Source organism: Lissotriton helveticus, chromosome 4_1 (assembly GCF_964261635.1).
Source record: "Lissotriton helveticus chromosome 4_1, aLisHel1.1, whole genome shotgun sequence".
In the NCBI taxonomy this organism is placed as follows: Eukaryota; Metazoa; Chordata; class Amphibia; order Caudata; family Salamandridae; genus Lissotriton; species Lissotriton helveticus.
The window spans coordinates 27076979-27104975 of NC_136063.1; the positions used below are offsets into that span (position 1 = coordinate 27076979).

Sequence of the window (27997 nt, forward strand, 5' to 3'; positions counted from 1 at the left end):
GGTGGATCTGAAGAGGTGAAGACCTGAAAGCAGAGGGGACAATGTTCAAAGTCACTAGCCAGTGACTACCGTGGAACCAGAGTGGAACCAGGCAATGTCGGGTGCAAACAGGCGTCGAGGTGTAGCTTCTTTCTGCAGCCACGTGGACACGAGGGGTCGAAGACGTCCAGGAGTCGGTCACAAGCTGTCCCACGCAGGCTTCTCGCTGTTGGCGGTGTCGGCCACTTGATAGAAGCAAACAGGCCTTGGCTAATGCAAGCCACGCAGGAATCGAAAAAGGCTTGTTACTCAGACCAGCAAGGTCAGAGCAGGGGCTCCTTTTTACAGGAGCAAGGGCATGTCTGGAGCAACCAGACCCGTAGTGAAAGTTGTAGGTTTCGTTGCCAAGATGGCCACTAGCTGCGTGGCAAGTGGACGGTTAGGCGCGTCGAGTGGCACGATGCAAAAGGGCCCCATGCAGATCGTGGAGATGCTGGGGGGCTGATCTTCGGTGCAAGGGCTGCTCGAGGTTGGGGCTTCTCAAACCCCAAAGCACAGCGTCGAGGGTGCCTCTGATGCTGAGCAGTCAGCGTTTCGGGGGTCTTCCAAGAGGTCTGGTCCCACGTCTCTCGGTGCCTCCATGGGTCCCTTCTTTGTAGGGACTGTGGATCGGGCTGTGAGAAGTCTGGGAGTCTGGGTCTTGTCAGGCTTTGGGCTCGGGCTCCGGCGGGAGGCGGCGGCAAAGCAGACATCGAGTTGCTGGTTGGTGCCTGTGTTCACAGGGTGGTCACTCCTTGGCCACAAGGGAGATTCTCTTCCGTCTTCTGTGCAGCAGAATGTCGAAGTCCAGTCTTCTTCTGTATTTCAAGTTGATTCAGGATGATCTGAAGTCTCAGGACACAGCTCCCATTCTTATTCGAATCTGGGGGGCCGGATCACCTACTAGGTCCCTCCTCTGGGTGGAACCAGGAAGGGGGGTGGTTACACCCCCTTTCCTTTGTCCAGTTTCGCGCCAGGACTGGGGCTGGAAAGCCCCAGCACCGGTTTGAACTGGCCTATGCACAGGGACACCTTGTGTGCCCCAGGCATGTCTGATTCTTTTCAGCCCTGTCCTACCCAATACACAAAATCCTGTCTGGGGTGGTGCTAGCACCTCCCAAGGCAGGAAACCCTTTGTCCAAGCTGCCCTCGCTGGAAGGACTCCCAGCAGCAGGAGGTCAGACTTGTGTCTGTGGTGGCAGCATCCATTTTGTGATGCTAAGGCTCTGTTTAACTTTAACCGGGGTTCAGGCTAGGTACATGTCGTGTCCCTCTAGAAGGGTGGAATGCTACCCCCGTCGCAAGAACTGGCGAGGGGGTAGTATTCCAATTCGTATGACACCTTACTCGACATGTTTTGATAAAGCCAAACCTAAGATAGCATTTAACCGCGAGGATTATAATGCACTTAAGAGTATATGGTATGGCAATATCATGGAACAGCTAAAGGACATGGTTCCGAAAGCTGCAGACAGGCTCAGCTCATGCCAGAGCGCCATCTCACATATTTCCAAGCACTCTGCCTCCAGGATTGATGAGGCCTTCCATAGGAGTGGCTGATAGGAACATATGTGTCCATTTTAGGTTAGGTATAGGCAGACTACACCTAAGTAAGGGGTGGTTACACCGACTTACCCCAGCTGAGTGATCAGCCAGTTGTGTCAAATATGGAGGCCAGGCCAGGGGTGGCACAATACATGCTGCAGCCCCTGGTAGGTCTTGGAAGCACCTATGCCCTGGGTACCTGGGTACACTGTTACAGGGGCCAATAAGGTGAACCAGTTCCAATTTCGTTATGCACCTAAAGTACATGGGTTACAATTTAGAGAGAGAACAGCAGGCTGTGGGTCTGATTAGCAGGCCCACAGCCACATTAAGTCATAAACCAGTGAAGCAAAAAGCAAAAATTTGGGGTGACCATAGGATAGCAGACCCTACTCTCCTACACTAGGCACCAGAGGCAGTGCCCTTAACTACTACTGAATTTTCCTAGCAGTGCAAGAATGTAGGCTGTTTTGGGAAATGCCATAGGGCGTGATTTAGAGTTTGCAAACAGGTCTATGCCATCTTAAATGTGGTGGCTATCCTATCTTCTTTAATTCTAGTGGCATAGGATAAATTGCATTTGTGATAAGGTGGTCTGAATAGCCACCTTGTTTTTGATGGTATAACATGTATAATCCAAGAGAAGGCCCTGGACTGGACCACCTCCTTCCTCTCCGGAAGAACCCAGAGCGTCCGCCTCCCCCCATCTTCTCCGAAACCACCGAGATCATCTGTGGCGTATCCCAAGGCTCATCCCTCAGCCCAACGCTGTTCAACATCTACATGGCACCACTCGCCCGACAACACGACTTCAACATTAGGACCGCCACACCGCCATAACCAATCCTCCATGAAGGAATGAAGGCCATCGCCGACTGGATGAGGAACAGCTGTCTGAAGCTGAACTTGGACAAGACAGAGGTCCTCATCCTCGGTTCCACCCCCTCGGCCTGGGACGACTCCTGGTCACCGACGGCACTAGGAGCACCCCCTACATTCACCGACCATGCAAGAAACCTGGGGATCATCCGCGACTCCACACTCTCCATGACAAAGCAGTTCAAGGCCATCTCCTGCTCCTGCTTCAACACCCTTTGCATGCTTCGCAGGATCTTCAAGTGGATCCCCACCGAAACTAGAAGGACAGTTATCCAGGCCCTCGTCAGCAGCAGACTACACTACGGCAACGCACTCGACGCAGGAGCCCCAGCCAAACTCCTAAAATGACTACAACGCATCCAAAACGCCTCTGCACGCCTGATCCTCGACATCCCCCGCTGCAGCCACATCACACCCCACCTGAAAGACCTGCACTGGCTCCCCATCAACTGGAGGATAACCTTCAAGCTCCTCACCAATGCACACAAAGCACTCCACGACACCGGACCAGCGTACCCCAACAGCCGACTCGGCCTCTACACCCCCGCCCACCAGCTCTGCTCCGCAGACCACACCCTCACCACCGTCCCCCACTTCCGAAGAGTGACCGCCGGCAGCAGATCAATTTCCCACCTCTCGGCCAAGACGTGGAACACCCTCCCCCTCCACCTAAGGGAGACCGAAGACCTCCTAACCTTCAGGAGACTCCTCAAGACCTGGCTCTTCAAACAGTAGCAGCTCCCCTCCCCCGTAGCGCCTTGAGACCCTCACGGGTATGTAGTGCGCTTTACAAATGCTATGATTGATTGATTGATTGATTATGCCACACTAGAAATCAGGCCTGTGGATTAAACCTGAAGAACACTAGAGTAACTTTGGCAGTGCCCTCATCTACCGCAGAAGCCCGCTCAGGATCCTGTAAGACATGCATGGTCCATTATTGAAAGACCTCCCAGGACTATCATAGAAACCTCCAAGTCTACTACTGAAGAGCGCCAGACTATTATACAGGGTGCCCAAGTGTACCACTAAAGGACCCCAGGCTCTCATAGGAAATGGCTCAGTGCACCACTGAAAACCGTGAGCTCCTATTGGCAGCGGCCTTGTCTACTAAGTGTAAGAAAACTAGACTACTAAAGACAATGCTACATTCTTCAATTGAAAGTACCCAGACTAGTAACAGGAATTTTATTTTATTATGATTTTCAACTCAAAAGTGGTTCACTTAAACACAGGCAGATTAATGCAAGGAGCAATGCAGAGACAATAAAATGTATGCAAATGTATAAATGCAAAAAGATGCCATACAGCTTATTATCATGCTCTACCCAAAAACATATGAAGTACAAATGGGATGAAAAGTTAGGAAAGATTTATATTGGTTCTTTGGGAATGACAATGCAGGAAACTATACATCCTTAAGTGGATAAAAAGATCAAGAAGGCCGAGAACAAGCTCAACTTTATGAAGCACTACTGATACCATACTTCTGTTATGAAATGTGTTGAACTTGGCCCTTTTTCATGGTTATCCCTGAACTTTTTGAGTTCCTCCTATATTTTTTCTGACCTGTTGTTGGCTATTTTATGACTCTGGTCACTTTGCCACTGCTGATCAGTGCTAAAGTGCATATGCTCTCCCTATTGTAAATTAATGTATGGAATAGTGATTCCATGATTGGCTGGTTTGGTTTACCTGTCAGCCCCTAGTACAGTGCACCAGGAGTGCCCAGGGCTGGTAATCCATAGGCTCCTAGTGGGCTTGCAGCACTGGTTGTGCCACCCACGGAAGCAGCCTTGTAAAATGTGTCTAAGGCCTGCCATGGCAGAGCCTATGTGCAGTCTGGTACTGCCATGTTGACTGGGCAAGTGCACCCACTTGCCAGTCCCTAAACCTTCCCTTTTCTTCATATCAGACACCACTATGGTAGGCCCAAGGACAGGGTGCATTGTACGAATAAGGTAGGACATGCCCTGGTGTGTGTGGCAAGTCCTAATAGTGAATTACAGCCATTTTCGTTTTTAACTATTGCAAGGCTACCTGTTCCTCATAGGCCAGAATGGGCAGTAGATTATTACATCTTATAATCCTAACTGACTCAGGGAACATGGTAGACATTCAAGTTTAGTATGCCTGAACTCAGAATGGTACAATACATCTTTTAGTGAAGTTGGCTTAAACATTCTGTGTTTGAAAATACCACTTTTAGAAGGTAGCTATTTTCTTGTCTAATTATCCGGGCCTGCCTCTGCTAGGTTGTGTATTCCTTGTCTGAAGTTTGAGTGACAGGGCTGGGGGATTCCAGGAAACAGGGTGAGTCCGGCCAGTGGTGAATAGTGTGATCTGCATCTAGATGGGAGAGAGGAGTTGCACCTGGGACCTGAATAGGACTGTGCCTGCCCCCCACAGTGCTGGCTCCACCCCCTGAAGGGTGTCTGATGTATCTGCCCTGAACTGTGAAAGGAGAGAAGGAATCATGTCAACAGAGTGCTCCAGGGCTGAGCCTTTCCTCCACAATGCTGGCTCCACGTCCTGTGGGGCGTCTGATGTTTCTGCCCTGCACTGTGAAAGGAAAGGAGGAGTCATGTAAACAGAGTGCTCCAGAACTGGTTTGGACTGGGCAAAGGCCCCTCAGCCTTCAGAGGCCAAATGATTTGGGGGTATAAATATTGGGATCCTGATCCCAAGAAATTAGATCACTGTTGGACAAACAATAAGAAACCTCTGCAGAGGAGAGGAACCTGAAGAAACTGATGATAGACTATCCCTAAGCTGACGTGCTGCTTGGGGGATTGGCCTGCAGCAGTTGCCTGACTCTCAAAGAAAGGAGAAATTACTTTTTGTGTTTCATTTTCAACTTGTGAAGGATCTCCAAGGCTTGGAACAGAGCTTGCCTCCTGCTGAAGTCTCAGGGACAACAGACTTCAAACCCCAGGTCCCCAGAGTACTTTGGAAGTGCCTGTTGCTGTTTTGGGGCCTTCTGAGGGACTGCATGTTGCAAGGAGCTGGAAACACGACTCAAGAGGAAGAAGAATGTCGCCGTCGCAGCCGCTGCCGTTGCAACTCCGATGATGGGTGTCGCCGCTGTAGCTGACGCATTGCACCACATCAAGAAAAGCGTCTCACAATGAAGAGGAAGCGTGTCGCCGTCGCAGCCGCTGCCATCGCAACTCCGAAGGAGGGTGTCACCGCTGTAGCTGACGCATTGTACTGCATCGAGAGAAGTGTCTCGCAACGAGGAAGAAGCGTGACACCGTCGCTGCTGGTGCCATCGCGTCGTGGATGCCGCTGCTTTAGCTGTGGTATTGCACTGCATTAAGAAAAGCGCCTTGCATCCACGGAGAAGTGCGCTGCCATCGGAGCTGCTGCCGTCGCATCTTGGATGTCGCCCCTGTAGTTGTCGCATTGTGCTAAACCCTCTCACAATGTCAGAGAAGAGTGTCGCAGCTGAGGCTGTTGCCATCGCATTGCTGAACAAGGGTGTCGCCATTGCAGTTGAAGTTTCGAACAATGACTTCTCGCATCATCGAAGAAGCGTGCCGCATCTGGAAGATCTTCACGTCTTTATTTCTTTGCACCAGAACTTTGCCGCAATTCCATCGCTGCAACACTTTTGTTGTGGAAGCTTCACGCATTGCAAGGTACATTGACTTAAAGTGTTGCATCTTAAGAACTGAACTAAACTAAGCTAAAACTTCAATTTCGTTTGTGGTCTTGTGTTAAGTCTCTATAAAGAATACTTATTCTTAATATACAACTGTTTGGTGTTCATCTGTAGTATTGTCACTGGGTTACTGTTTGTGGTCCCAAATGCTTTACACACTGCCTCTGAGATAAGCCTGTCTGCTTGTGCCAAGCTACCAAAGGGGTGAGCAGGGGTTATTTTAGGAGTATACCCCCTTACCCTGACTAGAGGCAAGGGTTCCTTTGTGTCACAGGTACCTACATGTGCCAACTAGAGACCCCCAAATCTAACAAAATCCATTATCTTCAAAGTGAGAAACAAATAAAACGCTATACGATCAAGGGATGTGAAAAGTGCAAAAAGTTAAGGCTACACCCGGCACTCTTTGTACCTAATAAGCAACCTACTTAATACATATCATATGTGTTTTATTTCAAGGTACAACTGCATAGTATCTATAATACCCTATTCAAACAGGCACAAAACCAAAATCAGTCAGTACTAATTTTACAGCACACAAACATATTTAAAAATATTTTAAAAAGTGTTTTAAGAATGTTGTACACCCTATTTCAGATAGAGGGGCAAATAGACATTGACATGGTCTTAACAATTGACGTCGCAAAGAAAGTAGCAGAGGACAAACAAATATCACATGATTTAAGTCATGGACATGCTCCAAACAAAGGTCACAAAGGCTCTCATCCCTAGGTATACCTTCACAAGAAGCAGTAACAACCAGATGCTCAGGCACCAGTTGGCAACTGAGGCACACCAACATTCTAAGGTGCGGTTCACTGTAACATTCTAAGGTAGGAATGTACCACGGGTGAAGGGAAAGGAGGGTTGGGTAGGCAGGGGAGATACCAATTATGTAAGAGGTATACAACATGTGGAATACCAGGCACAGTTTACTACAGACACAATGTGGCCAGTCTAACAACCACCCTACCAGACCCCCCCTTGGGAAAAATCTTACAGCATCTCAGAATTGCTATATTTTGAGTTCAAGTCCAAGCAGCAGTAACCACCAACAACTACACATCGCTCGTCGAAGCCGAAAAAATTTAATGCTACACCACCTTAATTAACACATTATAATCAAATGTCCCAGATATCCCAATTATCACCAGCTGAGCCTGGACTAATCAATGCAACAAGCAGCTTCCAAACGTATAGTGCTGTTAAATTTAATAACTACTCTCCAGCCTCTAGAAAGCAGCAGAGAAGAATTAGAGGCAAATGGAGGCAAATGGAGAAGGCAGGTAAGGCAGCAACGGATGGAAGCAAATGACAGCAGATGGAAGCAGTAGAGGCAATAAAGGTGGAAAGGGCAGCAAGCAGGTGGCAGGTTAACACTGAAGATTAACTGACCTATGTGGGGGCCTGCTCACACTCACACCATGCTCCTAGATGCAGCTATGGCTGAGCATGTGAAAGACTTATCAGGCAGGCCCCCAGACCCCAATGCTACCACCACCGGCTCTGTAGGCGTGTGATAGGCAACTGTGGTAGAACCTGCATCTTCTGCAGCAGCTGGACGCTCTCCATGACCAGCTCTCCTCGGTCAGCGGTCTTGCAGTTCTCACATTTAGGGAGCCCAGCGGTCACCTCACAGCTGCCATAAGCTGCACGCCACACCACACACCACACTCCAGTCACTCACTTGCTTGCTCCTCCTAGTCCCACACTATGCCTTAGTCTTCTGTTGGAGAACGACAGGCTACCATTGGCAAGTCTGTAGTCTACCTCTAAAGAACCTTAAGCTACCATAAGCAATGCCATAGTCTACCATTGAAGGCCTGTAGGTAGCCTACTGCTCAAGAACAGCAGGTTAAAATTGACAATGCCTCAATCTACAACTGAAGGACACCTGACTAGCATTGGCGATGCTGCAGCATTTCAGCTATTTTACAAACTATTCAGATAAAAACTGGTAGATAATTTGAGACACATCACACATAGTGAGCATTGTTGGCAGCCGCAGTTTTAGACCGACTGATGTCCTAAGTGGTTGAAGAGCTGCAGCAGCGTAATTTTACCACCTTAGTGGTAAATTGTTGCCTGTTACTGGACATTTTCAAAGCATGTACTTCTTTTGGCTGGTAATGTAGCTGGATTTGTTTACCTATGTAAAGTAAATGATTAGACACAGTGAAATAATGTTAACAAAGCAAAAATATTGAAACTTAAGCTAGCACAACAAAATGAACCAGTCAAAAGACAACACAGCCCAAAAACATCATCACGACAAAACATAATCACATTTTAATAAAGCAGCTTAAAAACAACAGAACACATCATCAGCACAGCAAACTGCTACAGAGCAAATATGCACAAATAATCTAGTCACACATCCCTACCTCCAGAATCCAGTTTTTAAAATGCAGAGATAAAAGATGTTTAGAGAAAAGACTTCCTTAATGAAGTCTGTAAAACATGATTTGCGGAGTGACCCTTGTGTTGACCTAGCATCTACTCACTTTTCTAACATCAAATAGATTGGTAAAAGATTCATAGTCTCATTTCCCCAAAGCTCACACCACCTGCACTACAGGGGAGAGGAGGTTAGAGGAGATCTGGAATGGAAGAGTCACAGTGGTGTCCTTCCAGTTGCGGCTGCCGCGCCACACCAAAGAGAGAGTATTTACTTATAATCACTGCCACTTGACATGCAACACCACACCCACCACGCCTACACCACCCACAACCACACACAGAGCACCCATCCACTCACCAACACACACCCCAGGACAAACGTTTGCACATGCTCCTCAACAAAACCCAATCAATTAGTAAACACATCATTGAAATCTATGACACCAACTCCCCAGACCTTTTCTTCCTTGTGGAAACATGGCTGACATCTGAGTTGGCACCCGGCATTGCCACAGCCATCCCAATAGATTACAAGATTGCACAACACGACCACCAACCAGAAGGAGAAACTGCAAAAATGTTCAAATATTCCTTAAACTGCAAGGCAGCCACTGAGAATGCTACTCCTTAAATGGAGCATCTACACCTAAAACTACAAATCACAGCATCCTTCACCCTGAGCGGAACCATTGTCTAATGACAACTGGGGCCAAAAGCCACTTTCACACACACTACCACTGATCTTGTTACCCCCTCTCCATCAACTCTAACAACCACGTCTTACTAGGAGATTTTAACTTCCATCTAAATGATAAGAAAGACACCAACACCACTGTACTCCTTACAAGCCTAGAGAACCTGAGATCGGCAAAAAACGTCATCAAACACACACTCCTCCAAACACGCTCTTGACCCTGTCTTCATCACTTTCATCATTGAAATCACGACAATCAAGCATCTTATCTAGACTGACCATAGCTTCAGACAGTGTCCAATCATCATTCCTTGCCGAACAAAACCTTCCACCCAAAGCCTAGGTAGACTCAGTTAAGGCAGCATCTCAGAATCTGATTTGCTCAACATCCTGCACCTGAACCAGCCAAAACCTACCAATTACCTCAAAAGCGGCATCAAACATTTCGGCGAATGGATCACAGAATCTGCTAACTCCCAGGCACCTCATAAAAGCAATCCACAGAGCATGAAAGAAAAAAAGGCCAGCTAGTATACTGAGGAACTCCATGCAACAAAACAACACTGCAAACAATTGGGATGAAAATGGAGAACAAGCCACTGCCAAAATAGAAACGAGACATGTAGAGCAACCTTCTGCTTCTACCATCAGCAAATTGAAGAGCCCCTAGAAGAATGCATAGAAAGCAGCTTCAACAGTGACTAATAAATATCCAGAATCATCAAAGGTTACACCTCTTGAGCATTCTCCACAAATAACAGCATCTCCTCGCATGAAGTATGTGTCAACCTCTCAAGCTTCTTCATCAACAAGATAAAAGCCATGTATAAAAACTTCGACGCCCAACTGGACCCTTGCTCCTTAACTATGAGCATACCACCACATGGAAAAACCCTTACTACTTGAGAAAATGTAACCATTTAAGAAACAGACATCATGAGAACCATCCACTTTGGTTTTCCAACAGACATCTGCACCCATCACATATTTAATATAGTTGCCTCCCCTATCAGTAAAGTCCTCACCTGCATGCTGATCAACTCCAACACCTTTGAAATGTTCCTGAATGCCTTGAAACACACAATGGTCAATGCACTGCAAAGGAAAACTTCAGCAAACACACTCAACTATCAAACTACCGTCCGATCACCGTTTTACCCTACCCAGCCAAGGTCATGGAGAAAGTCAGCAATGGGCAACTTGGTCACTACCTCAATGCACAGCAACTCCTGGACACCACGCAATCCGGTTTCCATCCCATCCACAGTACTGAGACCAACTTCATCGCAGCCACAGACAACTTCCTGGCTGAAAGACCCAAGATGTTTCAGTATTCCCCTTGAATCATCATATCCCCACTGGATGCCACACGTTAGCCAAGGAATGGTTACCGCATGCCACCATCCAGACCCTGGCCTTGAGTAGAAGATTCACATCTTGCGGTGGGGAATTCGCTCACGCTGATTGACCTACATGTGCTCTGGAAACACATCATGAATCCCAGGCCCCATTCAGAACCTGTGAAATAGGATGGAAAGTGGTATCCTTTTCTAATTCTCACCTTAGAGTCCTCCTTTGAGCAGAAGAGCACTAATGCCAGCTGCAAGGAAGACCATTGCGTAGTTAATCTTCACACTATTTGCTCCATTGCAGAGGTCCTGTTGGCAACATGAAACGGTACCAGTAACTCCTGATACTGTGCCAGAGCCTGCGGTGCAGGATGCCATACAGGCCTTGGCGATGGTTGTACTTGAGCCTGTAAACAAAGATACAAAGACAGGAAGTTGTAATTAGAAAATTTGTCCAGGTTTTCAATAGAATATTTTGCATGGAAACAGATGGGCATATATGTGGCAGTAGGCAGGGATCTCCTTGCCCATCTCCAGCTTTATCCTTCATTCCGATGCATCATTTGTTCTTTCTTAGCTGGTTATCAAGAGGGACATTAAGAAAGGAGAGTGTGGGAGGTGTGATGCATTTTCTCTATGTTCGCCAGTTTCCACTTGGGTCATTGTGATTGGACAATGCTGTGGTGGGTGCAATGGGTTACATTGGTGTTCTATCACTTTGGAAAATACTGAACTCTAATTACAATGTCCATATACTCTCATAATACGTCTGACTCCCCAGAGGTAGCTTAGGTGATTAGTAAAAATTACGCCCCTAACATAGTAGTAGGGTAGGATTCAGAAACAGATATAGAACCTGCTTTAGAGCATCATGTCCCCCAAACCCTTGGCTCGCCAGCCTCATTTAGAGAGCGGCAGACCTTACGGTTTAGTCAACTCAGCTTCTATTGACACTGTTGTAAAAATACTTCCTATGATGGACATTACACAGCTCCTTAGTTCGGAGAAAAATAGGTTAGAAATATCTTAGAACACCACACTTGCTACAATAAGCATGGTACCCTCATCAAATGATTGTGACTAAAATCTGTTATCACCCTTCATGTACTCGGTCAGAAGCGGCAGCAGGTCAGTTGATTCCCAGGTTTTCTACTGCAGCCTCCCACCATTCTAATGAACAACTACAACGCTAACAGTGTTAATTATGACAAAAGTATGACACACGTGAAGCCATCTTGATAGAATCAATCCTGCAAAACTGAATGCATTTCCTTTAAAAATAAACAAAATGAAGGGGTTTGTTCTGTAGTAGATATTATGGTTAGTGCCCTACCAAGCTAAAATGAGGCAACATAGAACAGTGTGTATAGGATCTGCAACCCGAGCATCACCCATTTCTAAGCTGAGAAAATCAGTTCCTCAAGTTTGTCAAAGCAACGTTCATTAAGAATAACTACGTGGGATGCCCTATACTATGATGTGATGTCAGGGGCTGCCATTGGCCAACAATAAATCAATCAATCAATCAAAACATTTGTAGATTGCGCTACTCACCTGTGAGGGTCCCAAGGCGCTGGGGGGGGCTGCTACTGTTCGAACTACCAGGTCTTGAGAAGTCTTCTGAAAATCAGCAGATCCTAGGTCTGCCGCAGGTGGATGGGGAGGGTGGTCCATGTCCTGGTGGCGAGGTGGGGGAAGGATCTGCCGCCGGTGGTCGTTCGGTGGATGCCTGGGACCGTGGCAAGGGCGAGGTCAGGGGAGCGGAGCTGGCATTTGGGGTGTAGACGGTGAGTCGCGTGTTGAGGTATGCTGGTCCGGCATCATGGAGTGCCTTGTGAGCATGGGTGAGGAGTTTGAAGGGGATCCTCCTGTTGATGTGGAGCCAGTGCAGGTCCCTCAGGTAGGCGGTGATGTGGCTGTGGCGGGGGATGTCGAGGATGAGGCGTGCGGAGGTGTTCTGTATGGGTTTGAGTCTCTTCTGGAGTTTGGCCATGGTTCCTGTGTAGAGGGCGTTGCCGTAGTCCAACCTGCTAGTGACAAGGGCCTGGGTGACCGCCCTTCTTGTTCCGGTGGGGATCCATCTGTAGATCTTGCAAAGCATACGGAGGGAGTTGAAGCAGGAGGAGGAGATGGCGTTGACTTGCTGGCTCTTTGATTGAGATGGGTCTAGGATAAACCCCAGGCTGCGTGTGTGGTCGGTGGGTTTCGGCACAGTTCCCAGTGAGGCGGGCCACCAGGAGTCATCCCATGCGGAGGGTGTGGATTTAAACATTTCAGTAATGTGATTCTAGGGGTGTATCAGTGCCACAAAATGCATCTTAGGGCTGTCGATATGTGACTGAAGAAAGATCAGGGATAAGCATAAGATAGATTCAGTTGTTGATAAAACAGACGAGCAGCAGTACCATCTTAAAGAAAGCAGAATGCCATACAAGGACAAAGGGAGTGTACAGTTAACCAAAAGCTGAAGTACTTGATCATTCAAGTAAACTTGGGGCTAAATATTTGTGGCCTACACCCACTGTGCATACACATGTATCTAAATTAATCTCAGAGCTCGCTCACTTACAGGTTGCAGGAAAGGCACAATTGGATATAAAGAGGACTTTGTGAGGGTAATGCTAAGCCATGAGTAGCTCATGAAAATGTTCAGGATCTGCAGAACCCACGGTCTGGACCAGTGCGATTCATTTAGGAAAATAACAACATCATCACATACAGTGCTGCTCATATGGCCAACCCTGGTGCCCAGACATATCCCGGGACTTGGGAATAAACCCTCAACCACTCAGCCAAAATATCACTGGCCGTAGCACACATTAAGGGTGATAGTGTATGTGTTACAATCTTATATGTGATTGTTCTGTTGTGTTATATTTTATGAGTACAACTTTGGTATGTTCCATATACCCCCGTGCTCACAGGCCTCTTGGTACCTTCCACCTGTGAAGCTCACCTTAAAATGTTCATGTGAGGAGAGATAGATTGCTGCAGAGCGGAGCAGTTAAGAATAAAGGCAGTTCCATTACCTACTTCTAAAGTCTTCTATGTTCCTGTAGACTTTATATCAGTGGCGACGATCTGTGGAAGGGGACAGATGTTCCTGCTACTCCCCTTTTGATTGAACTCTGGTAGAAAGACAATTAAGCGCAGCGAAGACAAGAAAGTTCATTGAAGATGAACAGCAACCTGTCAATTGAATAAGATATCTAGCGACGTGAACTGTTGTGTGTGTGTGTCATTTTGTGTGTGGTTGTGTGTGCGGTTGTGTATGTGTGGTTGTGTTTGTGGTTGTGTGTGTGTGGTTGTTTATGTGTGTGGTTGGTTGTTTGTGTGATTGTGTGTATGTGGTTGTGTATGTGTGTGGTTGTGTGTGTGGTTGTTTGTGGTTGTGTGTGTGGTTGTGGTTGTGTGGTTGTGTTTTTGTGGTTGTGTGTGTGGTTGTGTGTGGTTGTATGTGTGGTTGTGTGTGGTTGTGCGTGTGGTTTTGTGTGTGTGGTTGTGGTTCTGTGTAGTTGTGGTTGTGTGTTTGGTTGTGTGTGTGTGGTTGTGGTTGTGTATGTGGTTGTGTGTGGGTGGTTGTATGTGTAGTTGTGGTTTTGTGTAGTTGTGTTTATGTGTGTGTTTGTCTGGTTGTGTGTGTGTTTGGTTGGTTCTGTGTGTGGTTGTATGTGGTTGTGTGTGTGTGGTTGTGTTGTGTGTGTGGTTGTGTGTCTGGTTGTGTGTCTGGTTGTGTCTGCTTGTTTGGTTGTGGTTCTGGGTGTGGTTTCATCTGTGGTGTCTGTGTATGGTTGTGTGCATGTGGTTATGTGGTTGTGTGTTTGGTTGTGGTTGAGTATGTGTGTGGTTGTGGTTGTGTGTGTGGTTCTGTGTGTGTTTCTTGTTCTGTGTTGTTGTGGTTGTGTGTGTGGTTGTGTGTGTGTTTGTGGTTGTGTGTGTGGTTGTGGTTGTGTGTGTGGTTGAGTGTGGTTGTATGTGATTGTGTTTTTGTGTGTATGGTTGTGTGTGTGGTTGTGTGTGTGGTTGTATGTGTGTGTGGTTGTTGTTATGTGTGGTCTGTGGTTGTGGTAGTATTTGTATGGTGTGTGTGCGTGTGTAAGGTTATTTGTGTGGTTGTGTTTGTGGGTGTGGTTGTGTATGTGTGTGGTTGTGGTTGTGTGTGTGGTTGTTTATATGGTTGTGTGTTTTTTGTGTGTTTTTGTGTTTGTGGTCATGTGTGTGGTTGTGTGTGTGGTTTTGTGGTTGTGTGAGTGGTTGTAGTTGTGTGGCTGTCTGTGGTTATGTGTTTGTGCGTGTGGTTGTGTGGTTGTGTGTGTGTGTGGTTATGTGTGTGTGGTTGTGGTTGTGTGTGGTTGTGTGTGTGGGTGTTTGTGTGTGTGTGGTTGTGTTTGTGCGGCAGTGTGTGTGTGGTTGTGTGTGTGTGTGTGGTTGTGGTTGTGTGTGTGGTTGTTCTTGTGTGTGTGTGGTTGTGTGTGTGGTTATGTGTGTGGTTGTGTGTATAGTTGTGGTTTAGTATGGTAGTGTGTGCGGTTGTGTGTGTGATTGTGGTTTTGTGTGTGTAGTTGTGCTTTTGTGTGGTTGTAGTTGTGTGTCTGGTTGTGTGTGTGTGTGTTGTTGTGTGTGTGTGTGTGATTGTGGTTTTGTGTGTTTATGGTTGTAGTTGTGTGGTTGTTTGTGGTTGTCTGTGGTTGTGTGTTTGTGTGTGTGGTTGTGTGTGTGCGTGGTTATGTGTGTGTGGTTGTGGTTGTGTGTGTGTGTGGTTGTGTGTGTGTGGGCGTTTGTGTGTGTGTGGTTGTGTTGTGTGTTCTTGTGTGTGTGTGTGGTTGTGTGTGTGATTGAGGTTGTGTCTGTAGTTGTGGTTTTGTGTGGTAGTGTGAGCGATTGTGTGTGTGTGGTTGTGTGTGTGGTTGTGGTTGTGTTTGTAGTTGTGGTTTTGTGTGGTTGTAGTTGTGTGTGTGGTTGTGTGTGTGTGTGGTTGTGTGTGTGTGTGTGGTTGCGTGTTTATGCGTTCGTCATGAGGAAAGGCTAGGCAGGGAAGGGGGTTGCTACAGACGAGGAGGGTTGCGTGGGAGGGGGTAGTGAGGGCTACGTGGGACAGGGTAGTGAGGGAAGAGAGCATGCTGTAAGTCTTAATGAGCCATGAAAGAAAGGAACAAGCAACTTATTGACCCGTGACTGAGGAGACAGATGGCGGCTGCCGGCGCGCACGCTCACGTGAATGCAAGCGCTAGGCCAGCCTGTAGCATTTTGAAAATTCACCTACTAAATGTCTCTCCGTGCTACGCATGCTGTGGCTCGAGGAGACCTAAAAAGATGGGAGGAAAGCGGGCAGCCCTGCTTGGTGCCCATGTGCACAGAGAGGGGAGGTGTAAGTTGACCATTGATATGAACCCTCCCTACAGGAGAGACATATGGCGCCATCAGTTTAGAGAACATTCCCAGACAAAGGCATATTTTATGGAGCACTGCGCGTAAAAAGTGCAAGTCCCCACGGGCAAAGGCTTTCTTTGCATCGAGGGACACCAGACAGGCTGGAATATCCCTTCTTAGCTTTTTTTCAATGAGGTGGACGATGCAGTGGATGTTATCAGAGCCCTTTCAGTGTCGGATAAACCCCACTTGGTCCGGGTCTATCAGACCAGGGAGGTAGGGCTCAAGATGGTTTGCCAGTATCTTAGTATGGATTTGAGAATCTGTGTTAAGTAGGGTGATGCAGCAGTAGGAGGTGCAGAGCTAGGGGTCCTTACCAGGTTTTGGAATGAGGACTACCTCTGCTTCGGGCATTGTAGAGGAGAGCCCGCCGCTTTAAAGAAAGCGTTAATGGGGTGGAGGAGATGCTCCTGGATCTGGGGAAGGAAAATGCAGTAAAAGTCAACTGTGAGGCCTTCCGGCCTGGTGTTTTACCTATTGGGATTTGTTTTAATGCTCGTTGTAGCTCATCCAAGGTAATTGGCTTCTCTCAGAGTTCTGCGTTTTGTGGGTTAATGGGGTCATAAGGGCATGAACTAAGGAAACCAGCAGTTTCTTCCGGCATAAGGGGAGTGGCAGTATAGATTTCTTTATAAAAAGTTGGAGAAAGCTTGCCCTTTGTCTCGCTCGGTGTAGACCATGAGTTGTCTGAGAGTTTAATTTTAGAGATATGAGCATTGCTGCATTGGGCCTGGATTCGGCATGCCAGCAACGAGACGACCTTGCCCCACCTGCATAGAATTTTTGTTTAAGTGTCATGAGTGCTTGCCCCGCTCTGTTAATTTGATGGAGCCTTAATTATCTCTGCAGCATTGTGAGGCATTTTTTGTGTTGATTTGTGGGAGTCTTATGGTCTATGTGTTCTATGGCCCTGAATCCTTAGCTAGGTTAATTTCAACCAGGCCGGCTTCACGAGATCAAGCAATGATTTTAAAAGCGACCCGTCATATGTGCTTGGGTGGGTCAGGGGGTATTCGTTTGGAATAAGGCTAAGATCTCTTAGCGCATCTCAGCCACATCCACTGGGTCCGCAATACGTGGGGTGGAAGGCGCCAGCGGATGGGAGTGTCATGTCGTCTACCCGGGACACAAAAGTTCATAGTCACGTGGGCATGATCAGATATGGATATATCCGTGATAGAGGCTGCTTCCAATGTTCTTATCAGGGAGTGGGAGACGAAGCAATGGTCAAATCCTACACCATATCCCATATTTAAGTGACCCCAGAGTATCACTGCCCGCTCTGGAGAGCAGAAGTGGTCCCTTCAAATAGTTCTCAGGAAGGCATCTTGTGCCTGATTGGTGGCCTAAATGTTAAGTAGGGTTAAGGTCTGTACCTAAGAGTGCCTGGAGTCTTAGATAATGACCGTCAGTGTCTCATAGGACCCAAGGGGATGTGTTGCCCAATCTGACTATAGTTAATATTGTAACTCCTACTATTTTTGAGGAGAAAGATGCCCAGTATTGGTGGGGATATTTTTGGTGAGCCATGAGGTGTGTGTCCGTGGACAACAGGTGGGTTTCTTGGAGAAAAATGATATTGGGGACTTGTAGGAACAAGTATCGACAGATCGCCCGTCTTTTGTTATGGGACTTAAGCCCTTTGACATTGACGGATAGGAGCTTATCAGTTGGTGTCTCAGTCATGGTGGATGAAGGATTGAATGGAAGCCATGCTGGGGCTACAGGCAGAGAGGCTGTACCCCTGCCGCCCCACCAGATGAGGAGTGGAATGCGGGCATCGGGCATCCCCAGTGTGGAGGATGTGCAATGCAGGGTACAGAGAGTCGAGTGCGACAGCTCTGATCTACCCTTTTGCATTATTACTGTGCCCCCTTTGGAGAATTGGCATACATTGTTACTGTGCCCCCCTTGATTAATCAGCATACATTATTACTGTGCCATCCTTGGTGAATCGGCATACAATATTTTTTGCCCATTTAGGTGAATCTGCATACAATATTACTGTGCCCCCATGTGAATCCGCTTACATTATTACTGTGCCCCCCTTAGTGAATTGGCATACATTATTAATGGGCTCCCCCTTGGTGAATCAGCGTACATTATTATTGTGCCACCCTATGTGAATCAGCATACATTATTACTTTGCCCCCAGGTGGATCGGCATACATTATTACTGTGCCCCCCTTTGTGAATCAAAAGACACACAGTTGATGGACGGAATGCAGAACAAATCAACACATTCACCCCCAGTCAAAAGATCTGGGTTAAATCCATAATTCTTTTGCTCACCATGCCACCCCAGTTTAGACCTGGCCATATGCAAATCAGTCTTAACCCTATGCCTCATGGGAACAGTCCAGCCCGAACTGCCAAGCCATGTCCTCCCTGGAACGGAGACAAGCATCCTAGGACCGGTTTCGGGGTTTCACCCCTCATATGATGGGTGTGACAGTGGTGCACCCCTCATATTTCAGCAAGGTGGGGCAGCCCACCAACCATAACAGCACCAATCTGACGCCTGCCTTTCTGTATCGTTAGATTGAAACCTGTATGAAAGGGTATCATATTTACAAAGCACCGTTAAGTCATGCAAAGTGTAATATGGAGCAGGAAATTGCACCACCCGAACATTCTAAAAAGTGACGCTCTTGTGGCAGAATGCCCTTGTAAATATGCCCCAGAGTTTTTCCAGTGCAAGATGAGGAAGGAATTACATAGGCAGCGTGAATTTCACTTTGAGGCTTGCATTGCGCTTTGGCTGGTTTGTATCAACTCGAACATAAGCAAACTGAACTGGTCAGTGGGATAAAAGGCTAACTTTGGCAAAGTCAAATAAAACACTGGAAGCATCGCTACTTTGAAAAATCGTGATTCAGGATCCTTACTAACTAAAATATTACATCCCTAAATTTTGTTGGGCACATTTTGACTGTAAAACATTAAGAAAGATGTTCTTCACAAGATGTGCGCTGACATATTGGTTTCTCGTCATACATGAAAAAGTATAGCTAAAAGGTCTGTATGTTTAGGATTGTGTCAAACTGCACCTGTTTATTTTCGTTAAATACCTAAACTTCTTCAAAAAAACTATTAGTACCTTGTTATTTCTTGATTTCTTTTGGTTCATTAGTTTAAAAAAAGAATAGGTTGTGCTGAAAAAAAAAACTTCTGTTTTTTTTTAGTTATTTCAAATAAAAATATTTAGCTAAAAAACTTTTTTTCAGAAGAATGTTTGTGCGTGAATGAGAAGCTGTCACTTCAGGCATATTAGAAAGATATATATACATATATATGTATCTATATTATTTTTTTTAAATCTGAATATTACAAAATTATGTTATGTTATCAGGATTTCTAAAGTGTGACTTATCACCTGAGGAGTATCCATGTGCTGGAGCAAGTGTGTAGGTCTCCTGCTGGGTGTTAGTTGAAGAGGCAGGACTTCAGCTTTTTGCAGATTTCAAGCAGTAACGAGGAGCCCCTTGTGTGTAGAGGACGGTGTTCCACAGGGTGTGAGGTAGGAGAAGGCTAGGCCTCCTGTTCTGCTTTTGTGCAGTGATGTAGCTGAGGGTGCGGTGCGGGCCGGACTGCCCTGAGCTGCACTGTTTTTGGGGCGGCGGCAAGCACAAAGCAAGTTTTCTTTCTTAATTCTCCTTTGTCTTCGTTGGCCTCCCCCTGCTCATCCTCTGTCACCATCACTCACCACACCATCGCCTCACCGGCGCTTTTGTGCTCCGGCCGCCACTGGTTGACAAACTCAAGGATCACCCTGGGTGGCAAAAACTCTTGCTATGCCACTGCTTTTACGGATGCAAGGCGTGTGTGCTAGAGCGAGTGAGGCAGAGTGTAGGTGTCTGCTGGGCTGGTGGAAGTGGAGGTGGTGGTTGAGTTAGGCTGGTCCAATGTTGTGCAGGGCCTTGTATGCGTGTGTGAGGAGTTTGAAATGACACCATTTGTGTATTGGCAGTTGGGGGAGATCTCGGAGGTGAGGTGTGGTGTGGGTGAGCCGTGAAGGATCTAGTACCTGGGTGGTCACAAGATGGTGGAGGAGGTGGTTGGGGATTCCGGCATACAGTGCGTTGCCATAGTCAAGTGCTGGTGACCAGGGCTTGAGTGAGAGTACATTGTGTGTCCCTTGCAATCTATCAGAAGATTTGTTTGAGGATGTATAGCGTGTGTAAGTGGGAGGATCCGACTCAGTTTACCTGTCCGGACATGCTGAGTTTCTCATCTGTGGTGATTCCCAGGATACATTTTATCAAGTTGTTAGCAGGCTTAACATTTCGTCCCCACGAGTTGTTAGCTGCTGAAAGTAAACATAATGGGGGGCAGATATCACTTACCTGATGTGAGGGTCGCTGAGGCGCAGTACACTTCCCCCGCTGCACAGGTACCCTGAGTGTTGCAGCTCCCAGTGGTAGAGGCACACACATAGCACTTCAAGGAGTGAGCTGAAAAATGAATGAAAGCAAACATAAGTCACATATGCAGAAGTGCTGAGCTCCCACAGTGCCTTCTAAGTATATGTTCATGGTTTGCACAGTGCATTCATGCCTGATATCTTTACTTAATGCAGTTTGTATATTTGTAAACATCTCATTACAATATTCAATATGCATCATTAAAATAACAACAGAGGGTCCTACAGATTTACAGCTCATTACAGGTAATTGATGTCTGTTCATTTTTTAGGCTGGTGATGTTTTCTGGCATAAGATCTGCACTCCTCTTGCCCATCATTTTACCCTCACCAACAATGACCTTTTTTAGTGTTTCTTTTTATATTTCCCTTTCTTGCTTCTGGTCTTATTTGTTGCTCTTCCATTCGTTCCATCCTTCATTTTGCCTTACATATGGTTCACAGATAACTGACTCCAGGTGCTCATTATGAGTTTAGAAGAATTTGGTGTCGAGTTTTGTCCCCAGAATGGAAAATGACTGCCCACCCCATGAGCACAGGCCATCCAGTGAGAGCGTCTGCTTCCTCTCAGCAGCTGGAAAGTCTCAGCAGGGGTGTCGTGGAGTCAGGGGTGGAGGGCTGGGGGCAGGAGGGGCAGAGAGTGACATGGCAAGGCCAGGGGCGTAGCTTCTGGGGGGTCATGGAGTCAGGGGTGGAGGGCTGGGGTCAGGAGGGGCAGAGAGTGGCATACCAAGGCCAGGGGCATAGCTTCAGGGGGGTCGTGGAGTCAGGGGTGGAGGGCTGGGGGCAGGAGGGGCAGAGAGTGGCATGGCAAGGGCAGGGGCCTAGCTTCAGGGGGGTCGTGGAGTCAGGGGTGGAGGGCTGGGGTCAGGAGGGGCAGAGAGTGGCATACCAAGGCCAGGGGCATAGCTTCAGGGGGGTCGTGGAGTCAGGGGTGGAGGGCTGGGGTCAGGAGGGGCAGAGAGTGGCATACCAAGGCCAGGGGCATAGCTTCAGGGGGGTCGTGGAGTCAGGGGTGGAGGGCCGGGGGCAGGAGGGGCAGAGAGTGGCATACCAAGGCCAGGGGCGTAGCTTCAGGGGGTCATGGAGTCAGGGGTGGAGGGCTGGGGGCAGGAGGGGCAGAGAGTGACATGGCAAGGCCAGGAGCCTAGCTTCAGGGTAGTCATGGAGTCAGGGGTGGAGGGCCGGGGGCAGGAGAGGCAGAGAGTGACATGGTAAGGCCAGAGGCATAGCTTTAAAGGGTGGTGGAGTCAGGGGTGGAGGCTGGGGGCAGGAGGGGCAGAGAGTGACATGGCAAGGCCAGGGGCGTAGCTTCTGGGGGGTCATGGAGTCAGGGGTGGAGGGCCGGGGGCAGGAGAGGCAGAGAGTGACATGGCAAGGCCAGGGGCCTAGCTTCTGGGGGGTCATGGAGTCAGGGGTGGAGGGCCGGGGGCAGGAGGGGCAGAGAGTGACATGGCAAGGCCAGGGGCCTAGCTTCAGGGTAGTGATGGAGTCAGGGGTGGAGGGCTGGGGGCAGGAGGGGCAGAGAGTGGCATAACAAGGCTAGGGTTGTAGCTTCAGGGTAGTGATGGAGTCAGGGGTGGAGGGCTGGGGGCAGGAGGGGCAAAGAGTGGCATGGCAAGGCCAGGGACCTAGCCTCAGGTTAGTCATGGAGTCAGGGGTGGAGGACGGGGGCAGGACAGGTAAACAAGCATTGGCAATGCCAATCGGTCTCGCCATTGGGATCTCATATGTATTTAACTCTACAACACATTAGCCTGGTTGCTGAAACATCTACTGTTCTTTAACATGGAGGGAAAGTGAGCACCAAACTGTGTGACATGCCAGGTATGGGGACAGGTGGTCAAATACAGTCAATCCATTCCCAAAGTAGTTACCCATACTAAAGTTATAATTAAGAATGCTGTGTAAAAAACTGGCAGGCAAGGAGCAGCTAAGTATGTTAGAGAATATTTGGGGGAATTTAAAGGATTAAAAGTTAAATGTTCTTTTCTCAGCGGGTAGTGTTACTACTTTCAGCTGCTCTGAAAACAAAAAGAAGTCAAAACGATAAACATTGTGGATAAGAATTCTTAGAGGAATGAAAATAATTAGTTGTCGCTAAAATAACACACTAAGTATTTTAATTTCACGAAATACAATTATTATTGATCAACAACACGGCTGGTCCTTTGGCGTCTCGTTTACTGTATTAAGTATGAGAATGTTTATGAGATGAGGAACGAAATTGTTTGAATTAATTAACCAAGCCAGCGCTTCATCTACACAAAAGTACAAAGAAGGGCAATAAATAGACGAGGTCTGAATATACTTTTTGATTAATCTAGTCCAGAGTTTATTCATCGAATCAACACAAAGGTAGTTATTTTTACAATCTCACCCTGCTCAGTGAGCTGGTTTAGGAATAGTCATGTTTCTTAGTGAGAGGTGTGACAAAGGGGCATTTTATCAACAACTAGCGATGTTTATCGCTAAATAAGCTTAGCACATTTTTTTTATCACTGCACATTGCCGGATTTTATCTCAGAGGTAACGTGCTATTAGCAACGTTTATCTCCAATGCGATTAAATATCCAGCGATAGCGGCGAAATGCGTGAATATCACTGGAAATCCAGCGATATTCAGGCATTATTGCTAATAGGGTCTTAACCTGAATATCCATCTCCCATTGGATATACAGTCTAAGAAGTGGTCTGAGCAGGCGTTAGGTTTTGGCGATATTCGCGCTTAGCGCTAATTTTTTAATCGCTACGCCGGCGTTGATATTAGGCGATAGCGATGTTAGCGACTGCTTTCAGTCACTAACAGGTTGGGTACGCCCACTTTGCATGTCATTAGTGATAAATATCGCTGACATGCAAAGCGGGCCCCAAACCACTCGCTATCACCTACAAGCTGTCGCTAACTGCTGTTAGCGACAGCTTGCTAATAGGGCGATAAAATTATCACCACTTTGCGGCCGAAAACGACAGTTAAAACGGTGATAATCTCATATTGCCAGCCTTGATAAAATGCCCCAAAGTTCTTAACTGTGAGGTCAGTGGACCGGATTGGTTTTAAAATGCATGCATTTTGATGCTCAAACATTCAGACCGGGATTAAAATGTTGGATTTAATAGTAGTTATTGCAAAAAGCACCAGACCCCGTTTAGAAGATATATTTAATTATTTTGGAAATAGTCTTCTGGAGGGAGCTGAAATATGAGAGGGTGCACCCACAGAGACAAAGTAATTGAACCTTGAATAATCTTTATACTTCTCCCGATTAGGAATACATCTAAAAGGACTGCTCACGATTGTAACTTCTGTGAAAAGTGATCGTTTATTTACATTTATACATAATGTTGTACATTGGCAGAACATCTGAGTTGACAGCTTGGGCCTGGGACTAAATTTAGACAGGAGCCAGTGACGCGTCAGTGCCAGTGAAAGAACCAAGGGGAGAGCCTGGGGGCGCCTTGAGATCTGAGGCCGATGTCTTACACCGGATCCCGTCAGCGGCTGTTGTCGAGGAGCACAAAGATTGCAATCGGGGTACCTCTGGAATGCTGAGGTTGAGTGCTGGGTGTTTATCGTTTTTTAATGCCCAGTTCAGTGTAGTGGCCTGCGGCTATGGGTAGGCTGCTATCTAAGCAAAGCAGACATCCTGGAGCAGCTATTGGGGGGGCTGCTGCGTGCACATTTGTGGCTGTGTTGTCTCTGGAGAGAACCTCCTGACCAGGAGCCTGGGAGGGGACAGAAAGGGGGGATGGGCTTATGGGGCGTTGGTAAATGAATCTTTATGCCAGTTAATCAGACCTTCTGACAAAACGTGCTCAAATTTAACAGTTGTAAAAAACAGTCGACACATGCGTAAGATAGCCGTCTGGACAGGTCAGGCAAAATAGAGTTCGAATTCACCCTGTCAATCCCAGGACAAAACAAGCATTTAAAATGCAATAGGACTCGTATTTACACGAGCCCTATTGCATTAGAAATGGAAGTGCGGCAGCTGAAGAAGGCACGAATGGGAGGAGAGGTGGTGGGGATACGAGCAGTTACGGACTGTGGGAGGGAACGGGGAGGCAGGGGAACGAAACAGTTTTGAAAGTAAAGGGGCTGAGAGCTATGAAAGGAGAAAAATGACAACATGGCCACCAGGCCACCAGGAGGCAGGACTAAGTTGCCGAAAACCAATCAGAATGCAGCATTTAGGATTTCAGCCAATCAGATAGATAGGTGGAAAGTAGGTGGAGCTTCTCTTGCTATACAGTATACTGCATGCCTCGCAAAGCAATCAGCACATGCGCTGCAATGCTAGGCGAGACCTAAAAACGGCAGTCAGGGCTGGGCAGAGCGTGTCTTCAAATCCTTGCTGTCATGTGGGTGAGGAGGAAGGGGGCCTACAGCTCCTGATACTAGTCTAACCCTGGGGCTGTTTCAGTATCAGAATTGAAGATGGCAGGTGTGTGGGAGGGTTCATGGACCCAAGCCCTGCTCCTGGCCAGGATCCTCTGGATGTCTCTAGGTGATGGGTGGGAGTTACACAGATCTGGGAACAGCCATCACAGGCCTGGGGCTGTTTGTGATCTTTGAGGGGAGGGGAAGGTGAGGGAAAGGGTGGTCGGTGCCCTGTCTGCCCTGGGCTCTGCGTATAGCCGGGTGTGTCCTGCACCTAGCTTTGCTGCTCTGAATAAGGTCCTGGATGAAGACAGCATTGTATCTTCCCCCAGGGGTACTGAAGGGGTGAGGCAGGGATCAGGTTTCACTTTTGCCCACAGCCTTTACCGAGGTGTAGCATTTGCACAATCTGGATTACCTGGCCAAGAAATTGTGGAGCATTTTTCCTCTCTTTAAAGTAAAACTCCTTTCCCTTCATCCCACGTAAGAGAGCTAGGTCTCAATTACAAGAGACCCACCAGAATTACACGATTTTGGTTTTCACAAAGATAATGCAGGGGCTGAAAGACCCAAAAGTGTAACACTCCAAAGGAAAACGTGCTAGAAATGGTGCGGAGACCCAAACTACCCCACATTCTGCAGAGAAATCAGTGTTAATAAGCCTGCCTCCAGAAGTACCGGGATAGCCAGTATTGGTCTTTCTGGGATGGGCAACAAAGAGGGTCTCAAAGGGCCCCTGTGATGAGGTCCCCAGAGTTGTACCACAGACTGGCCCACGTGGGGAGCTGTGGTCAGCTTCATTGTGAAGTGGCCTTTACAGCTCCATGGAGTAGACTGGGCCACCTGGGCTTCGGCTTCAGCTAACACCGACTCACACCCTGAATTTATTGGCTGGCACAGGAAGCAAAGAATTGCCAAAGTTACCTATTATTTAAATATTTTCCAGATTTTATAGTTTCTCCCTCCAGGATCTAGTAAAGGGAATTGCTATGGGTTCTCTGCAGTTTGAGAGAGTACATTAATCTCCTTGTAGACTTTCATGTATTGACCCACTCCGTGGTGATTCCATCTCCTGGCCAGAGATATTTTGGGGTGTGAGGACTGGTGGGAAGATAGACAGGAGAAAAGAGACAAAAACTAGGAACTGCTCTAACCAATGTGGAGAAGCCCTGTAGGGAAAACTATAAGCTCATATGTGGAAAAGTCCTTTTAAAGCTCACAAGTGACACCGCCCAGTAGTAGCAAGGTGAACAACAAAATCCAAGAAGAATCACTCATTCAGTTGGACCGAGCATCAGTGTTCAGACAGTCAGATTGTCATTTAGGTGAGTTACAGTAAACACATTAAGGAGGCCGAATGTGAGCACCAGTGAGACTTGGTGAATCAATCAATCAATCTGAGTACTTGTAAAGCGCGTTACTTACCTGTGAGGGTCTCAAGGTGCTACTACTGCTCGAAGAGCCAGGTCTGGTGTCGTGGCGTTCGCGGGGTCCAAGGGTTCTGGTGCTGGGCGCGGTCCAGGCGTGGACGGGCGCAGATGGGCTTGCCTTAGGTGTGCCTTCGGCGTGCTGTGTTTGTCCGCTGCACGGCTGTGCAGCATCCGCAATATATGGGGATGTGGAAGGGAGGTGCAGCTGGGAGGCAGGAGCAGTGAGTGGGCAGGGGACGGGGCCGCCGGGGGCACAGCAGCAGGTAAAGAGTGATACAGAAAGCAGAATGGAGCACAAGGGGGGGAAACGAGTGGCACAGAGGAGAAAATGAGGCACGAAGAGGGGGAAACAGTGGTACAGAAGGCAAAATGAGGCACAAGGGGGGAAACGAGTGGCACAGAGCAGAAAACGAGGCACAAGAGGGGGAGACAGTGGCATATAAGCAAAAAGGACGGAGGACACTTACCAGCGGCAGCAGGAGCACACAGTCGGAGCTGCGTGGAGGGGGAGCGACCTACCAGGATGGACAGGGGTCGCTCACCTCACCGCGCAGCATCTGGCATATATGGGGAGGTGGGAGGGAGGAGCAGCTGGGAGGCGGAAGCAGCGATTGGGCAGTGGGCAGTCAGGGGGGCAGGGCTGTAGGGGGCATAGTGGAGGGGAAAACAAGTGCATCAGAAGACAAGAAGGGCACAAAAAAACGAGTGGAACAGAGGGCACAAGGGCACAAAAACGCGGTAAAAATGAGTGGCACAGAGGGCAGAAGGGCACAAAAAACAAGTGGAACAGTGGGCAGAAAGGCACAAAAAACAAGGGAAAAACCGGTGGAACAGAGGTCAGAAAGGCACAAAAAACGAGGGAAAAACAGGTGGAACAGAGGGCAGAAAGGCACAATAAGCGAAGGAAAAATGGATGGAACAGAGGGCAGAAAGGCACAAAAAACGAGGGAAAAATGGGTGGAACAGAGGGCAGAAAGGCACAAAAAACGAGGGAAAAATTGGTGGAACAGAGGGCAGAAAGGCACAAAAAAACGAAGGAAAAACAGATGGAACAGAGGGTAGAAAACGAGGCACAATAGGGGGAGACAGTGGCACAGAGCAGAAAGCCGAGGCACAAGAGGGGCAGACAGTGGCACAGAAGCAAAAGGGACGGAGGACACTTACCAGCGGCAGTGACAGCCGCAGCAGGAGTACACAGTCGGAGCTGCGTGGATGGAGAGCGACCTACCAGGATGGACAGGGGTCGCTCACCTCACCGCGCAGCGTCTGGCATATATGGGGAGGTGGGAGGGAGGAGCAGCTAAGAGGCGGAAGCAGCGAGTGGGCAGTGGGCAGTCAGGGGGGCAGGGCTGTAGGGGGCACAGTGGAGGGGGAAACAAGTGCAACAGAAGACAAGAGGGGCACAAAAAAACGAGTGGAACAGAGGGCTGAAGGGCACAAAAACGAGGTAAGAACAAGTGGCACAGAGGGCAGAAGGGCACAAAAAACGAGTGAAACAGTTGGCAGAAAGGCAAAAAAACGTTGGAAAAATGGGTGGAACAGAGGGCAGAAAGGCACAAAAAACGAGGGAAAAACAGGTGGAACAGTGGGCAGAAAGGCTCAAAAAATGAAGGAAAAACGGATGGAACAGAAGGCAGAAAGGCAGAAAAAACGAGGGGAAAACGGGTGGAACAGAGGGCAGAAAGGCACAAAAAACGAAGGAAAAACAGATGGAACATGGGGCAGAAAACGAGGCATAATAGGGGTAGACAGTGGCACAGAGCAGAAAACGAGGCACAAGAGTG

General features: G+C 47.8%; 1 protein-coding gene across 3 annotated transcripts in view; it reads right to left on the minus strand.

The window, feature by feature from the left end:
- Positions 1 to 27997, minus strand: part of LOC144828293 (uncharacterized) — a 224236-nt gene that overhangs the window by 192533 nt on the left and 3706 nt on the right. For all 3 annotated transcript variants that reach the window (XM_078686373.1, XM_078686372.1, XM_078686371.1), the window contains exons 2-3: positions 20326 to 20433; positions 10762 to 10956 (exon numbers count right to left, since the gene is read on the minus strand). In XM_078686373.1, coding sequence (XP_078542499.1) covers positions 10763 to 10956; positions 20326 to 20433 — 302 coding nt within the window. In that variant the 3' untranslated portion in view covers position 10762. The remainder of the gene's footprint in view (positions 1 to 10761; positions 10957 to 20325; positions 20434 to 27997) is intronic.